The sequence below is a fragment of the Vipera berus genome (genome assembly GCF_964194415.1).
Source record: "Vipera berus genome assembly, chromosome: 1".
Lineage (NCBI taxonomy): Eukaryota > Metazoa > Chordata > Lepidosauria > Squamata > Viperidae > Vipera > Vipera berus.
In genome coordinates, this window is record NC_138202.1 from 122070484 (window position 1) to 122088860 (window position 18377).

Sequence of the window (18377 nt, forward strand, 5' to 3'; positions counted from 1 at the left end):
TCACCATTACCACCATCAAAGCATAAAACAATTAAAACAACTTGGGAAGCTCGCCCATGGGCTGCATTTAGAAGGATTTGGGGGCTTTTGTGATTTGCTTCGCCTACAAGTGCCTTAACCATGACTAGCCCATGGCTCCAATTCAACAAAAAACGCTCTCTCGGTGCCTTCCAGATGCGCAAAGGTCACCCTGACTACAACCAGCCTGGGATTTGGAAAGGCTTCCCAGGTTATTGGGACAGACTGGCTCGAATACTTGGGGTAACATTTTTCAGGAGGAGGATCCTTATGTCCACCCCGATAGGGCATCTTCCCCTCACAAATCTTCCCTTCCCTTCCCTTCCAAGCGGGAGCCCCGCAGCAAATGACCAGCGTTTGGACAGCGTGTGAATGGGTGAGCGTCGCCGTCCCCAAACAACGCAATTCCTTGCAGTGATGCGGACAAGAGGGAAAGGAAGCCCAGCGGCCAGACCGCGCTCCCGCCCCGCCTCCCCAAGGGCTCACACATGTTACCTAATGGCTTGCGCGCGGCCTCTCGCAAGGTTGCTGCCCCTCGTGAGCCCGCTGGCTGACGCTGGCTCCATCTCTCTCTCTCTCTTCCTTCTTCCCTCCCTCCCTCCATCCCTCCCTCCCTCGGTCTCCCCCTCCCCCTTTTCTGGCTCAGCCCCACGTCACCAGGAGACCAAACGGGGACATCATGACAGAGCGGAGGAGACACAGGAAGCGGATCCAGGTACCGGGCTGGCTTATCTCCTCCCTCTTTTCGCAACCGCTCTGCGGGATGAGTTTCCCTTTTCCTTCTGGCTCACCCCCCCTCCCCTGCCCGGTCACCCTTCCCTCCCTCCCCCCCTCCGCCTCCTCTGAGGCCGCCGCCAGTCAGCATCTCTCCTGCCATTTCTGCGACTTTTCCGTCCCCCTGCCGCCGCTCCCCCTTCCCCGCGGGGCCGGCCGCATCCGGGGCCTTCTTCCTCTGGAGGGGAAATCGTGGCCCCTCCAGTTCCCGCTTCTCTGGGCCGAGCGCCGCCTTGAAGGTTTGGAGAGCTGCGCGCGCACCTCCACCCGTTCGGAGAGGTGGAGGGTGGAGGTGCGCGCGCACCAGGTGACTGGGAGCCGCAGGAGACGGCTCAAAGAGCCGCATGCTCCCCCGCACATGCGTGCTAGTCGTTTCCGACTCTAGGAGCCGGTGCTCATCTCCGTTTCAAAGCCGAAGAGCCAGCGCTTGTCCGAGGACGTCTCCGTGGTCATGTGGCCGGCATGACTAGACGCCAAAGGCGCACGGAACGCTGTTACCTTCCCACCATAGTGGTCCCTATTTTTCTACTTGCATTTTTACGTGCTTTCGAACTGCTAGGTTGGCAGAAGCTGAGACGAGTAACAGGTGCTCACTCTGTTACGCGGCACTCGGGATTCAACCCGCCAAACTGCCGACCTTCTGATCGACAAGCTCAGCGTCCTAACCCACTGAGCCACCACGTGTATATATATATATATATATATATATATATATATATATATATATATATATATATATATATATATATATATACACACACACACACACACAAATATATATATATATATATATATATATATATATATATATATATATATATATATATATATATATATATATATGTGTGCAAATTATTCAAATTGCTAATAAAGAATTTGGGAGGCTAAGATGATCATTTCGAACTATTTATGTTCTCATCAGTTAGTCATACCCTTTATCTGAGATTCGAACCCGGGCTGATTGTATATCAGGGAGTGTTTTAACCTCCTGAGCCACGGGGTTCTTTCTCTCTTATATTAGCTGGAAGGCAAGGCAAATGTATGTTTAAGTATTTGTCAAGGCTTTTTGAATGGACCTTGCTAATTAACTCTTTCATTCCTGTTTTGGCCCGGCCGGGCCAAAACAGGAATGAAAGAGTTAATTAGCAAGGTCCATTCAAAAAGCCTTGACAAATACCTGCAAATGGGTCAGTTTGTTGCCTGGCTCCTGGCAGACTGGGGACCCTATCTAGAGGCTTCCCTTACAAGCCAATAGAATACTTTGCTTTATTGATATTATTCATATTATAAGAAGCTTCCCACTCAAATATCATGACTACATTCTTTTTTTCTTTTGAAAAACATAGGTATCTCTTCCAAAATGGATTACGTAAGAATACTGAAAACAAAATCACTGTTCCCAACCTTTATTAAACAGCCCATTGCCCTTTGCTTGTCTCCTTCCTAATGGATCCCATAATTTTATGTTCTCTCTATACTGGTAGCTAAGTAAACGTAGAGGAACTTGATTTTGCCCAAGAATCTTCATCAGCCATAGTGGAATTGATTTGTTACATGTGAGGGTGATCCTGTTCCCTTTGGCAAAGAACTTATGTTTAAGTTCTGATTAAGGGTTTCATTAATCCTTCAGTATTTTCCTCTTCTTTCCCCCCCTGTTTTAAAGACCATCTTCTTACTAGCCAGTCTCCCCCTGCACACTGGTGCCTAATTTCATCTAGAATCCACTTGGTATCTATTGGTTGATTAATTCTTCTCATCTGGGTCTTCATAGTATTCACACCAGTCACAGGATGTGTTCCTCCTGACTTACCACCAGTATATGAGGTCTGATTTATATGCAAGTTGCTGCTAGAATTCGTCAATATGGGATTCATCATACTCAGATTGGAACTCATCATCTTGGTGACACTCACTGTCTGTTTGAGAATTACTGTCCTCTTCAGGAGATTCTCCTCCTGCTGTGTTGTTTGTATTTTTAATAGGGAAGATGCGCCTCACCTTAAGAACCTTACGGTTAGGATCAGAGTCATATTCGTCGTAAGTAAACTGAGGTAAGGACCTATACCTGATGGGCACAGTATGAATAAAATGCCCTCCTGTTTCCCTAATTGGTATTCTGTCAGCTGGCACACCTGCAAAAAAGAAGGAAGTTCTGATATTAGCATTCAAGTTCATGCCCTCATCTAGAAACAAATGCCCCATTTTTAAATGTCAATTAGAACATAGGAACTTGCCTTGCCCTGAGTCAGATTATGCTAGAGTCTTCTGGCATAAAGCGGTCTATCCTTTCCAAAAACTCATATTTTTACTAGGAATGCCAGGAACCAAACCTCCCAAGTCAGGTTTGCTGTTTTAGAGAGCATGTGGTTTATTATGGCACAAAGAAGAAGGAGTCAACTTATTCTCCAAAGCACCTGAAGGCAGAACAAGAAGCAATGGATAGAAACTAATCAAGGAGTGAAGCAACCTAGAACTAAGGAGAAATTTTCTGACAGAACAATTAACCAGTGGAACAACCTGCCTCCAGAAGTTGTGAATGTTCCAACACGGGAAGTTTTAAAGAAGAGATTGGACAATGATTTGTCTGAAATGATATAGGGTTTCCTGCCTGGGCAGGGGGTTGGACTAGAAGACCTCCAAGGTCCCTTCCAACTTTGTTATTCTGTTATGGCCACCATTGCTGATTTTAGCCATCATTTAGATATCATGGGATCATTGTTATTTTTTTTTTAACTTGGCAGTTCCTAGAAAAATAAGTCTTTAAATTTCTTAACATTGTTGTCTACTATTTTAGGAGAAATCTTCTCTGATTCAGGGATACATTTAGGAATATTTATTCCAAGCAAATGAAAAACTCAAACAGCTCAATTAAAGAGTCTTTCTGCTAAAACACTTTATAGAGTATTTTCCTCCTGCATCTTGGATTTTCTGTGTCAGAACTCGTATTTTTGCCCACCCACATGTGTTACACTCATGTCTTTAACATATCATATTTCTTATACACTAAATGGAAACAATATATGAGATGTTTGTCCATGTAGGAATAGAACATGGCTCAATGAAAGCACATTAGCTTCAACCTTCAGCCTCTCCAGTCTAAAATCTTGGCAATCTGCTGTGAATGAACGCAAAAATGAGTTAAGTGGATCATTACATGGAATGAAGCATCCTCTATTTCCTAAATGTTGAACAGGGTGCAAGCAGTAAATATGTAGGGACATCTTCTGAGTGTTGATACATTTAATGAGCAGAAGCAGAATTTCAATACTGTATTTCAAATAAACTACATTCACTCAGAACAGCAGCAGCTCTTTTCCGAACTGCATAAAAATTTCAAACGGATTGGGCTAGAATACATCTCCTTTTATAACTCCTGCTGGACTAAAGCAAGATTCTATGTTTCAGTTTCTTACCATTAACAACAACAGATTTAAGTTCCCCATTTTCTTCAACTTCCACTCGCTCCTGTCCGTCCTCAATAATTCTGGGAAATAAATAATACTTTTTCAGAGATGAAAATCCAGATTCTCTGTTCTAGCTTTTATTTAAACTACAAGAGGCTGTAAATAAGGGCTTGTTTTTGAGAAAGGTAGATGCTTTCACTTTGAACAAAACAATCATACACAAAATCAGAAACAAGTGGAGTGGGGGATTTTCCTGCTGCACCCCAAGTCTGCTGGGCTGTGGCAGCCATGACAGAAAGAGTGGGGAAGATGGCTTTTACCAGGTTTTGTGGTCACGTGAATTAATCATTTATAACCACTGCCTACTACTGACAGCAATTTGGGGGAAAGGAATAGTTATGCCACATCTGGAGCTTCTAGTTGGCTTTGAATAATCCCTTCCTCACCTTTTGGTAGTGATTTGTTTGCCATTGATGAAGTTCGTTGAGGAAGAATAAAAACTGAATCCTTTTCCTCCAGCACAGCCAGTGAAAGCCATAGGATCTCCTAAAAAATAAATTGCCAAATTTAGGTCTTGGAAAAGAAAGAAAGAAAGAAAGAAAGAAAGAAAGAAAGAAAGAAAGAAAGAAAGAAAGAAAGAAAGAAAGAAAGAAAGAAAGAAAGAAAGAAAGAAAGAGAAAGAGAGAGAGAGAGAGAGAAAGAAAGAAAGAAAGAAAGAAAGAAAGAGAAAGAGAGAGAGAGAGAGAGAAAGAAAGAAAGAAAGAAAGAAAGAAAGAAAGAAAGAAAGAAAGAAAGAAAGAAAGAAAGAAAGAAAGAAAGAAAGAAAGAAAGAAAGAAAGAAAGAAAGAAAGAAAGAGTTAAATAGCGGGTTCTTTGGTGCAGGAATGAAGACGTGAAGCAGCCGTTAGCTGCTCCAGCAACCCATGTGGTGTTTCGCAAGAACACCACTCCCCTCTTAGATCAGACTATGACAAGCAATTAGTCTCAACAATTGTCAAGAAAATAGGCAGTTACAACATAGCACTAGTTTCTGTAGTCTAGTGGCAACAGGTTTTACAACAATATATAGCTCTTTATTTAACAACGTAATCTGCAAGATATGAAGGAGGCTTTTGTGCCCTAGAGGAACGTCTTGGAGTTCCCATCACTTTGTGGTCTACCAGCTTATCCAGTGGGCTGGGTAGACTTGTGTCCCTTTGCACTCCTGAGTCAAGGGGATTCGATGCACTCTGGCTGGCCTCACCAAGTTGGCCCACCCCAGAGTCAGACTGATTGGCAGAGTAGGCACATCGGTTGCTGAAGTTTGGTTGGCTTGCTCCTTCAGGGGGTCCATGTTGCACTCCAGAGCTCCCCAGTTCTCCCTCTGGTTCCACCTCAGTTAAGAAGGAAAAGTCCTGGTAGTCCAACTGAGGGCTGGCTTGGCCTCAAGTTTGAGGACCTTGGGAGGGACTTATGATGCAGTCCTCGCTTAATGGCCATTCTGGAAACCATTTCCTGAGCTGATCAATGTGTCTTCTGACCAGTCGCCCTCCCTCCAACCCCACTTCATAAGATAGGGGTCCTGATGCCTTGGTGATTTGACCAGGAACCCACAGATTCCCATGACCGTAATTCCTGGCCCAAACCCAATCACCCATGTGCAGCCCCCTCGGGGGTTTTGGTCAAAAGGCTTCTGCTGCCACTCTATTCGGATGCAACCTGTCCACTTTAGTAATCAAACGCCTCCCCCAACGTAGTTCTGCAGGACTTTTGCCAGTAGCAGTGCAGGGCGTAGAATGCTGGCAGAGTAAAAAATCTGCCAACCTGTGATGCCAGTCACCTGTAACAATGCGCTTGAGTGCTTCCTTTGTTGTCCTCACCATGTGTTCAGCTTGACCATTAGAAGATGGATGAAAAGGCGCAGACGTATGTCTGATAAGATTAGCTCTAAGAAAGGCCTGAAATTCAGCAGCAGTAAATTGGGCCCCATTGTCTGAAACTAAGACATCTGGCAACCCATGTGTGGCAATGAGTTTTCTCAGCGCAGTAGTCATGTTAGGAACTGGAATTACTTCCAGCCATTTGGAGTGGCTATCCACTACTATCAGGAAGAGCTGCCCCTGAAAAAGCCCAGCGTAGTCTATGTGAACCCTGGACCAGGGAGTGTATGTTTCCTCCCACCTGTGAACTGGGGCCTGTGGCATTTCAGGCCTAGATTGCTAGCATGTATAACAACCATGGACTTGACCCTCAATAGCCTTAACAAGGCCAGGCCACCAAAGGTAGCTCCTAGCTAAGGCTTTCATTCTGACAATGCCTGGATGGCCTTCATGTAATGATTGTGAAACCCTGTCTCTAAGGGAAGTGGGAATTATGACTCTGTTCCCCCATAATATGCACCCTTTATGTGCAGATAATTCATTCCTCCTGACAAAATAGCTTTGAAATTCTGAGCCTGGACTTTTTTCCAACCAGCCCGTGTATACCCATGACAATACTCTACTAAGTATTTTATCTGTGGCAGTTTCAGCAGCAATGTCCCCTGCATGGAGGGGAAACTCAGGTATGTCCTGTATGGACAATATTTAGCAGCAGGAGCTGGATCTGGATCCATTAGTGGCAGTGGTAGTCTGCTGAGGCCATCAGCATGGCCCATTTCCTTGCCCAGTTTGTGAATTAATTTAAAATTGTATGCAGATAGGAAAATAGACCATCTCAACATTCTTGGAGATAGTATGTGGGGTGTTTGTTTGTCTACTGTGAAAAGTCCCAACAGAGGTTTGTGGTCTGTAAAGACCGTGAAGTCCCTGCCATATAAATAGTCATGGAATTTTTAAATTCCAGCAACGATGGCTAGGGCCTCTTTGTCAATCTGAGCATAGTTGCACTCAGCAGAAGACAATGTCCTTGAGTAAAATGCTATTGCAACCTGTTTCCCATATTTTCTATGTGACTTAAAACTGCCTCCACCCCATATGGAGATGCATCACATGCAAGACATAAAGGTTTAGACTCTTTGTAGTGAGTTACAGTGGACTTTTCTGACAAAAGTGCTTTTAATTCCTGGAAACTTTTTTCATGTAAGTTAGTCCATTCCTATGGAGCTTTCTTATCCAACAACCTGTGGAGGGGCTCTGCTATTGCAGCCTTATGAGGTAGAAATGTGTGATAGAAGTTTAGGAGGCCCAAGAATGCTTGTAGCTCTCCTTTTGATTTGGGCCTAGGAGCCATTTTAATGGCCTTCATTTTAGAATCAGCAGGGTGAATGCCGTTACCATCAATTCGGAAACCCAGGAATTCTGTTGAAGAAACCCCAATACTACACTTCTTTTTTAATTTGAGGCCTGCTTCGCAAAGCCTCTGCAAAACAGCCTTAAGCCTACTGGCCAACACTTCTGGGGACTCCCCTGCAATAAGAACATCATCAAAATAAGGGCAGACACCCTGAATACCCTTGAGTGTGTGCTCCTTTATTCCTTGAAAAATACCTGGTGCAACACTGACTCCAAACTGTAAGCATTTAACTTCGAAAGCCCCCCTGTGAGTCACGATCATTTGTGCCACGGCTGTGGCCTCATCAACCAGCAATTGCTGATAGGCCTGTGCTAAATCAAGTTTAGCAAAAATAGTACCCCCTTGCAAGGAGGCTAAAATATGGTTGACCACTGGAACCGGGTAAGCATGTTGCTTGAGGGCTTTATTTAGTGTGCATTTATAGTCAGTGCAAATGCGAACTTCCACATTAGCTTTAAGTGGGGTGACTATAGGAGTTTCCCACTCCCCACCATCAACAGGCTATAACACGCCCTGTTTTACCAGCTTATCAATTTCGGAATCGATTTTATGCTTTAAGGCAAAGGGGACCCTATGAGGCTTAACCCTGATTGGAACTACGTTGGGACCAAGCTTAAATGAGATAGGTGGGCCTGTGTATGTTCCAAGGGTTGAATCAAAAACATCCACGTATTCCTCGCACACTGACACAAGGTCTGCAGTTTGTGTCCGGTTTATGCCAGTAATCTGAACACCTAAGGCATCAAACCAATCGAGTCCAATGAGACTCGTTCTCTGGCCCACTACTACTATTACATCCAGGTGCCCCGAAAACCCTTTAAACTTAACCAACAAGGTGGCTTCTCCCTTAACTTTAACATGCGCGTTCTGAAAATCCGTTAGGATTATATCTGAGGGTCTTAGTTTGGCCCAATTGTTACTGCACCTACACAGGAAGTTAAAAGTGTCTTGAGAAATGATTGAGACTGCAGAGCCAGAGTCCAATTCCATCTTACATGGAACTCCTTGTAGCTCTACCATGAGCTTAAGTTTGGGCTTGAGCGGGCATTGACCCCCAGTGCAGCATATACTTCTCCAGCTTCTGAAGAATCCCACACTAACTGGACCCTGGGCCCCAGTACCTCTCCTAGTTGGTTCTTCCGACTGGTGTTTGGGTGGCCAGTCTCTCTGTTGGGCTCTGCAAACCACCGTGATGTGGCCTGTCCTTCCGCAAGCTCTACACGTGGCTGAACGAAATCTGCAGTTGGCGTGGATATGGTTGCCGCCACTCCCCTTACATCTCAGTAAGAGAGCTGCCTTGTAATTTTCCTCTCGCAGCTGGCCATTGCAGTGTGGCATGTTGGGTTGCTTTTGGAGTCAGTTGATATCAGGGTCTTCTTCCTCGGAGAGTTCTTAGGTGCGTTTGGCGTCCTCCTGGTGGACTATTTCTTCTAGCTTTGTCAATTTGGCAGGCTGTACAGTTTGAACGGTGCCCCCGGCAGCTTTGTCAGCCATTACCTCATCTTGCGCTTTGGAAAAGGTTAAATTTGGCCTAGCAAATAGTCTCTGCTGAAGCGTTCTGTCCCATAGGCCGCAGATGAGCCGGTCTCGTAGTCGCTCCTCTAAATTTGAAAACTTGCATGGGCGTGCAGCCTGCCTTAGGCTCACTATGAACTCCGACGCTGACTCCCCGGGAAGCTGCACTCTTTGGTCAAACTTGAACCGCCAAGCCATCTCAGACATCTTGGGCTGCAAGTGCCCAGTTAGCCTCTTTTTGAGATCTGCATAAGAGACCGCTTCGATTGGTGTCAGCGCAAAAAGGTTCTCTGCTAAATCAAAGGTAGCAGAGCCACACACACAGAGTAGCGTTGCGGCCTTCAGTTCTTCTTCCGTGATCTGGTTGGCTCTGAAGTAGTTCGCTACTTGCAATAAATATGATGTCCATTCCTATGGGTGTTTCACGTTGAATTCTCACAATTTGCTAACCTTCGACATTCTTCTTGCTGGTTCCTGTGTTTTCCGGATCCTGCTTCCGGATCCTGCTTCAGTCCACCAAGCACGAGGTTGCTAGCATAGCTTGCTAGCCAACCTTGAGGGGGGGGGGAATGCCTCTTCCCTCCGGTGTGTGCTGCCTTTCCCTCGAAGACTTCAGCTCTTTAATCAGTGAAGCAGGATCCCATCCTCATCGCCACTGTTAAATAGCGGGTTCTTTGGTGCAGGAATGAAGACGCGAAGCTGAGTACAGGATAACTCATTGTTTATTTTTTCCTGGAACTGTACTGAGGAAATGTCTGCAACTAGCCGCAATATATAGTCTAGCCCACAGGTCGGCAACCCACGGCTCCAGAGCCGCATGCGGCTCTTTGAGCCGTCTCCTGCGGCTCCCAGTCGCCTGGTGCACACGCACCTCTTCGAACGGGCAGTGGTGCGCGCGCACCTCTTCCACCTCTGAAGGTGGCAGGTCTGCAAACGGGTCACAGAAGCTTTCCCAATGAGCGGCACCACTGCCCGTTCGGGCGGAGGTGCGCATGCACCTCCGCCCGAATGGGCAGTGGCGCCGTCCGTTGGGAAAGCTGCCGCGGCCTGTTTGCAGACCTGCCACCTTCAGAGGAAGGCGGCAGCCTGCAAACGGGCCGCAGCAGCTTTCCCAATGGACGGCGCCACTGCCCGTTCCGAGAGGTGCACGCGCACCTCCGCCCGAACGGGCAGTGGTGCCGCTCATTGGGAAAGCTTCTGTGACCCGTTTGCAGAGCTGCTGCCTTCAGAAGGCGGTAGCTCTGCAAACAGGCTGCGGCAGCAGGTCTGTAAATGGGTGGCACCGCCGGCCATACCTCTCCGAATGGACGGAGGTGCGTGCGCAGCTCTCCAAACCTTTGGAGAGCTGCGCGCGCACCTCTCCGAATGGGCGGCAATGCCGCCCTTTGGAAAGTTGCCACGGCCCGTTACTAAACTCTACATATTGCAGAGCACACATAACTTGCCAGTTTCTAAGGAAACTGGGCAATTTTTCCACTCAAAATGTGCCGCTGAACTAAGTGATGGCAACGGAAATGCTATGGACTTGCATTTCCGTATTTCATTGCGTTTAAGAGGCCGGAGAAGAAAGGCTGGTTTGCTTTTTAATGAGCGCCAAGCAGTTCCTGACGCAACTCGGCTCTCAGAGGCTCCAGAAAAACCAAACCCGTCGGCTGTTTAGCTGGGAAAATTAAGTCCTAGGAGTTCTTTTTATAGCCACAAAGCAGCAGGAAAGTTCAGAGTAGGCGCGGTTGGACCTCTCAGCGCTACCCTTCACGTAGTCGCGCACAGAGGTCCCCTTTTTCTGCTTTGGGGAATGCGAGGCTTCGGTGACCGAGGCCGCGATTGCGATCGCGGCGGGTAAGGAAAAGGGAATTGGGCTTCTTTCAAGGTTTTGTCGTATCTCTGCCACCCCCTCCACCCAGTCTCACCCCTTGTGTTCTTTCTGCTGCGTGGGAGGCAGAAATACTGGAGCAGCAAGCGCTGCCTGAGGGCTGATCGTGCTAAATTTCTGCCTTTCTCGTATTTATTAAAGCATCGAATGGCACCAAGAAGAGGGGTGGGGTTCTGCCATTTTGTCGAAATGGGAAAATGTCGAATTTGGGGAGCAAGTTCCTCGGAACTCTCCGGGACTTTTTAAATTAAATCAGCACAATACTAGGCTGTGTGGAGAGCTGATGCAATGGAGGAGGGCTGCCAGTTTGTAAGGTTTGGGCTTTTATGTCGTGGGGAAAAGAGCACTTTAACAACAGGATCTTTTCTCGTAAAGAAAAAACAAAAGGCTCACGCTCTGTGTTGCTTTTCTTTCTCCCTGTATTTCTAAGATTACGGAAGCTTTGCCAGAAAATTTTATGTGGGTGGTTGAAAGATGGCATCACAATAAGGAGGTGACCGTTTGACTGGGTGCCAGATTAATGTCGGCTCTGCAAACGGGCCGTCGCCGCCGCACAACCGGTTCCATCACACATTAAAAAAGTGGCAACCGCGTGCGTGCATCTGCGCGCGTGCGTCCGCGCGCGTGCGTCCGCGCAAGAAACAAAATGTTTTGCACATGCACAAAATGTTTTTTGCGCATGCACGTGCATGGATGCACGCACGCGGCTTCCACTTTTTTTGTGTGTGATGGAACCGGTTCCCAGTGGCTCTTTTGCTTTTTCAGGTTGCCGACCCCTGGTCTAGCCCCTAGGCAGCAGCCAATAGGTTTGAATCAACCATTGCCGCCTGGAGATAGCCAATTGCAGCACAGGAGTCTTAAAGTCTGGGTTGCTGGAGAGCCGTTAGCTGCTCCAGCAACCCACGTGGTGTTTCACAAGAGCCCAGTACATGAAAGAAAGAAAGAATGAAAGAATGAAAGAACGAAAGAAAGAAGGAAAGGAAAGGAAAGGAAAGGAAAGGAAAGGAAAGGAAAGGAAAGGAAAGGAAAGGAAAGAAGGAAAGGAAGGAAGAAAAAGAAAGACACAGTAGGGATTTGTCGTCCCTCTTCAACTAATAGTTGATTTGATCCCTGGATGTTTTGGCAATTCCAGTTCAGTGTGTTCTGCCTGGTCCTTTCTTCTTTGAAGAAATCTAATCCATATTTTTCCTGGGGCTGCACAGCCACCCCACAAGCATAAGACAGACACTGTTTTTTTTAAAGAATTACTACCAAAAATAATAAGAGTGCCCATGCCAATTCCAATATGCCTTTTCCATTTTGGATCTAAATTGCAGCTCATCCTTGATTCTGGCATATTGTGGGGCAGGCAGATTACAGGTAGTCCTCAATTTACAACAGTTCATTTAGTGACTGTTCAAAGTTGCAACATTTTCAAAGTTAGTGAAAAAAGTGACTTGAGATTATTTTTCACATGACCGTTGAAGCATCCTCATGGTCATGTGATCAAAATTCAGATGCTTGGCAATTGACCCATGTTTATGACGGCTGCAGTGTCCTAGAGTCATGTGATCCCCTTTTGCAAACTTCTGACAAGCAAAGTCAACGGGGAAGCCAGATTCAGTCACCAACCGTGTTACTAACTTAACAACTATAGTGATTGACTTAACAACTGCATCAAGAAAGGTTGTAAAATGGAGCAGAACTCACTGTGTTGCTTAACAACATAAATTTTGGGCTTATTTGTGGTTGTAAGTCAAGGACTATCTTTTCTTGAATTAGTACAAACAGATAAGATGGCTTTGGGTTTCTCTGAATACCAAACAGCATTACTACTTACCGAAAAAAGGGTCCCTTCCCCCAAAAAATTCCCGAAAGATATCATGGGCGCTGCGGAAATGGAACATATATTCAGAACTAATATTGTTTCCAGCAGATCCTCCTGGCCTACCTGAAAGATGTAAAAAAAATGGAAAATATCAGGGCTGTGCACACTTCAAAAATAACTCAGCAGTCTTCCAGAATGCTTCTCTGCTGTTCATTAAAGCCATCTTACTTTTTCTGCACAAACCTGGAAAAAAGGATGGTGGTTCTTGAAGCCTCACAGTGACCTGAGTAAAAGATGGCCTGTTTTAATGAACGGCAGAGAACTGCTGGGCTGTGTGAGTTTGAGGTAAGAATTCCAGAACATGTTTGAAACATGTTTCATCCCAGAAAAGACATTCAGAATAATTAAATTTAGAGATATTAGTTATGTTATGTTTAACTTAAAATAAGAGATTACCTGGTTTAATATTTCTGTCTGTGTTGAGGAAAATTGCAGGCATTTCCCCTCCCCCCCCCCTTTTTCACTTTTAAACCTTTTCCCTTTTTGAACTTCCTTCCCTTTTTTTGTATTTTACATTTTCTTGAAATTTAATAAAACATTTTTAAAAGATGTCTGGAATATAAGAAGTGATGGATAGGGAACACAAGGCAGGGACAGCTCTTTTTTAAAAAAAAAAAACAAAAAAACCCTAAGTTCTGAATATTAGTTGACCCAAGCCAGATGAAATCACAGCACCGTACTAGAGTATCTGTCTCTTGAAACTCTTTTTAAAGAGTTTCCCTTAAAATCATGAGTTTTGTCCCTTTTTTCAACTTCATGTCTCCTGGGCACACCTAAGGTAGAGAAAGAAATATGGCTCCAGTTGTGTTTTCTTCTAGAACTGTGATTGCGTTTGCTTTCTTTGCAATGTCACTTACCTCTTCCCATAAGTCCATCCTTACCATAGATGTCATAGACGTCACGTTTGTTCTCTGTAAGAAAGAAGGCTTGGTTAACATTTACACTAAGCTAGGTTGCTGAACTGGGTTTACATAATGTATGAAACACTGACTGTGGCTTACAAACAATCAGGGCTTTTTTTCTCATAGAACGCTCAGAACGGAGTTCCGGCACCTTTTTTGGATGGAACCTTGTAGGGTAGGCAAGCCGGGTTGTATGACATATGAGAGTTCCGGCACCTTTTTCTTTTACAAAAAAAGCACTGCAAACAATCCTAGCAAGGTTCTTGCTTCACGCTAAATTAAATTCATCCAAACTATTATGGCTTAGCACTGTGTACCCATGTTGGAAAGTAGGACCTCATCTAGCTCTCCATCTGTTTTCAGAAACCCTGTTTTTTTTGTTGGCTTGCTTTGTTTTACAGTCTCATCTAGTCACTATACTTATGTGAAATAGTAAATAAATGCAGAAAGTCCTGGCTTGGTACATAAATCACACAAGAATGAATGTGCAGAGCAATGGCACTTTGAACAGACTGCCTTTGTTACAAAGAGTGCAACCACTGCTTGCATGCTGAGCTCAGAGACTTAATCTTGAGGAAAAAATAAGGAATCTGACCAAATGGAATTTAGTGCAGGGATCAGTTGAATGAATGACTTTCCAGAATATTGCTAAAATGGCACCAGCTTCTATGAAATGAACAACAAGTATTGAAAGATGTAGAATAAACGATAGGATTAGCTACCATTGGCTTCTCACATATAAAGAAGGTAGAGACTAATGTGCCAAATGGATAGAGACCAAGAAACAAGCTGAAAAGGTCGCTGCTTAAATTCCAGGTAGGAAAGACATAAGGCCAGGGCTTTTTTGTCATAGAACGCTCAGAACGGAGTTCCGGCACCTTTCTTGGATGGAACCTTGTAGGGTAGGCAAGGCGGGTTGTATGACATGTGTGAGTTCCGGCACCTTTTTCTTTTACAAAAAAAGCACTGCATAAGGCCATGTGATTATATGCATTTGGAAACCTCTCCTATGGATTAAGGACTTCCAAGCACTTGACATAAGTGTACTAAGGAGAAGCAGAGATAAGATCTAAGATTAACAAAGGGCTTTTCAAACTGTGTTCCACAAAAGGTTCCACAAAAACTTGATGGCATACATGAGAGAGAAAGGGACAACAAAATTCACAATTTTTTAAATAATTTTTTATTAAGTTTCATTATAACGTAAAAATATAGAAGTAACAAAAGTTAGAAAAATAAGACAGAAAAAAGTAACAACTTCCAACTTTCTTTGGTGCAGTAGAATGCAAAAAGAATACAATCTTTTACTTTACCTTTCCTAACATTTCAAGCTATTTCTATAATTGTGAAATCATTCTAATCATCCAAACCTAAAATCAAAGTTTCATTTTTTTTCGTTTAGCACAGAAAGTCCAGAAGCAATTTGCAAGTAGAAAAGAAAATATTATTTTCTTTAATTAAAACAATCAATGTTGCCATCTCCACTTATTCCATCACCTTTACCATGCATTCTTCCATTGTAAAATTTATCCATCTTTGTGCATATAAGATTCTAACCACAAAACTTCACCATTTTTCTATTACTAGAGATTACCTTAACAACTAGGTTTAGGAACCTGAGGTCTACGCAACACATATTGAAGTATACAGTATGTGTTGTTTATACTTCCCACTGCAGATACTGACTGAATTTATCTTCCAGATTTCAGTGGGAGAAAATGAACCCTTCTTTAAGGATTCAAGGCACTAGTATTATAAGAAATAAGGTCTAGAGCTCAAATTGATGCACCTACTTGCAAGTAACTATGGCAATATGTCACAATGGTCCCCATTGTTCTGAAAAATACATTAAAGGCACTAAATGAATTTGGTTGAGCAGTAATAGATGCCAAACATTGGTTTGTGCCAAAACAAGGAGGCAAATATACAAGATGCCTCAAGAGGGACTGTTTAAATCATGAAAAGAGAGCCTGAATACTTACTGTCTGAAAGTACTTCATATGCTTCTGCAATCTCCTTGAATCTCTGTTCTGCAAATTGTTTGTTTTCTGGGTTTTTATCTGGGTGCCACCTAAGAGCTTTCTTCCTGTACCTTTAATGTGCATGCACACATAGAGAAACAGATACAAAATGACTTAGTATATATTGACAACCACAAAGTTGCTAAAGTGGGCAGCACTTCTTAAGTACAATGGATTTGTGCAATTCTGCCACCTGCTTTTTGGGACAAAGCCGGGAACACTTTACTGCTCCAAAGGATTTCTCCTCCCCTATTTTTTTAAAAGTAGGCTTCAACAACCTGTCCACTAGTCTGAAACTACTAGATGAGAATTCAAGTAGGCAGACTCATTTCAGACTGTTTAAAGCTATCTCCCTACAATTGTTTAGAGTCTAGCATATGGTTAGAAGAGTCCATTGAGTATTACAAGTATCGTAGTAGTTAGCATTAAGGAAATGCATTATCAGATTTTGCAAAGGTAATTTTGAATTTTGGAGCAGGGTAGGTTGTAACCATTTTATAATACAGGTAGCAACACCTCTGCACACACTTCAGGGCTTGAATATATCTGCAGCAGAAGTAAAAAGAGGGAAGAAAAATCTCCTGCATAGACTCTCTTTAAACATCACAATATATCTCCATTACTTTAACTTTTAAAATTGTAATCTTGTACAATTCAACCATACATAATAATACATTGCATCATCACAACCACATCTCCAACATTTAAACTAGCAATTTAAATACATACGTACTAATTTTTAAGATCTACTGTAAATACCATCCCCAAATATCCACCATTATTAGTTCTTGATTATCCTATCTTTAACAAATTCCATTACTAAATCTTGTTTCTATCAATGTTCTCCTTACATACACTTGACTTTAATCTCTACTGTTATTATTATTGTTATTCTTTGAATCTAGATGTAGCCCGTGTCATTCTTTGAATCTTAAGATCTTTAAATAAAACCAAGGATTGCACAGCTTTCGAAACTATTTCTTGTAACTGTCACTCTTCTTCTTCCTTTCCTTTTTTAACTTCTGAGGATGACGGTGAGCCTGCTTTCAATACATTAGAATAAAAATCACGTTCCTTTGCTACTGTATTAAGGCAATATCTTTCTCCAGAATGATTCACCACAATCCCCACTGGTATCTCCCACCTAAACTGAAGCTGTTGTTTCTTTAATTCATCTGCCAGAAAGAAAAAATCTTTCCTTTTTCTCAAAATTCTTGGAGGAATCTCTTTCAGAATCAAAATCTCCTGATTAGCCACTGTAAGTCTTTTATTATAAGAGATGTGAATTATCTCATTTCTAATCTTTCTCTTTCTAAAATACACAGCCACATCCCTTGGCAGTTTCCTTTGTTTAGCAATCCAAGTTTTAACACGAAATACTTTATCTATCTTCCCAAAAAAATCTTCAGGTTGAAACCCCAAAATAGGCGCCAAAGCATCCACCAACGTCTCTTCCAGATTCTCCTGTGGGTTCTCTTTCAAACCTCTGATCCTCAAGGCGAATTCCATATCTCTATATTGCATTATCATCATTTCATCTTCAAGTTTTTCCATTTTATTCTCCACTTCACCTATTTTAGCTTCCAGCATCAGATTATTTTGTTTCACTTCTTCCACATGTTCATCCAGGTTCTCAATACAGTCTGAGAACACTTGAAGTGCCATCAAAGTATCCTCCCTTGTTTTCTTGCATTCCTTTTCAATAAATTCTGCCACCTTCTCAAATATTTTTTCAGACTGGATTTTTAAGGCATCATTTAAAGCATATTGTAAATCTTTTAAAGTCAATACAGATGCAGCAGCTTCGGGGGGGTAACTTCAAAGATTTTATTGTTTAGAGGGGTTTTTTAATAATGCCTATTAATGCCACCTGATAAACTAGTTCACGGGTAGGCAACCTCGGCTCTTTTATGACTCATGGACTTCAACTCCCAGAATTCCTGAGCCAGCCAAGCTAGCTCAGGAATTCTGGGAGTTGAAGTCCATGAGTCATAAAAGAGCCGAGGTTGCCTACCCCTGAACTAGGACATATTTTTAGTAGATATAAAAATTTAAGATGCTTAGTGTGATTAACAGGATTTCTAGACTTGCTACAGTGTTCTTAAAATGTATATCTGTTCTGTAAAATATTTTTGAAAAAACTAATTAAACTCTACAACAGACATGACAAACGTGACACCGCACAATGTATCGGGACGTTTTTGCCATTGCCGGCAATGGGGTGGGCATGGCTTCCACGTGATGCATCCAGCCCATGGGCCGGCAGTTTGACACCCCTGCTCTACACTGTTAAAGCCCACCTACCTCTTCTTGCTTTAAATATTGAAACATTTGTAGTAAGAAGTTCACTAAAAACTAATTTCTTGCTTCTCAAAGTGCCTACATGAACTGATTGGCTGGCAGACAACATCCTCTTAGAAAAAGGGAAGATAACAACAGAAGTATAAAAGCACTTACGCTTTTTTAATATCATCTAAGGAAGCAGACTTGGGAAGGCCCAGGGCTTCATAGTACTCCACCATGTTGAAGAGAGGTTTTCTGCAGAACCGGTTAGGATGTAAACACAGTCAAACAGATATGTATTAGAGGACTCCAGATGTTCAACCAAAATTTTTGAGTTTCAACCAAAGTTACAGGTGTTCATGGCCATTCACCAGATTGGGCAAGACCATATGGAGACGCAAATGGCTGGATAGTTGATCCTACAACACAGAGAAGAAAATGTCATGC

General features: G+C 43.3%; 1 protein-coding gene across 1 annotated transcript; it reads right to left on the minus strand.

Annotated features, from left to right (window-relative positions):
* Positions 1-2640: 2640 nt before the first annotated feature.
* Positions 2641-18169, minus strand: LOC308673868 (dnaJ homolog subfamily B member 6-like; the record flags this gene model as incomplete). Its single annotated transcript, XM_081337904.1, has 7 exons — positions 2641-2924; positions 4206-4276; positions 4643-4742; positions 12677-12783; positions 13578-13635; positions 15609-15718; positions 18105-18169. 7 exons carry the CDS (start codon positions 18167-18169, stop codon positions 2641-2643), a joined length of 795 nt encoding a protein of 264 aa, XP_081194030.1.
* Between the last annotated feature and the right edge of the window lie 208 nt (positions 18170-18377).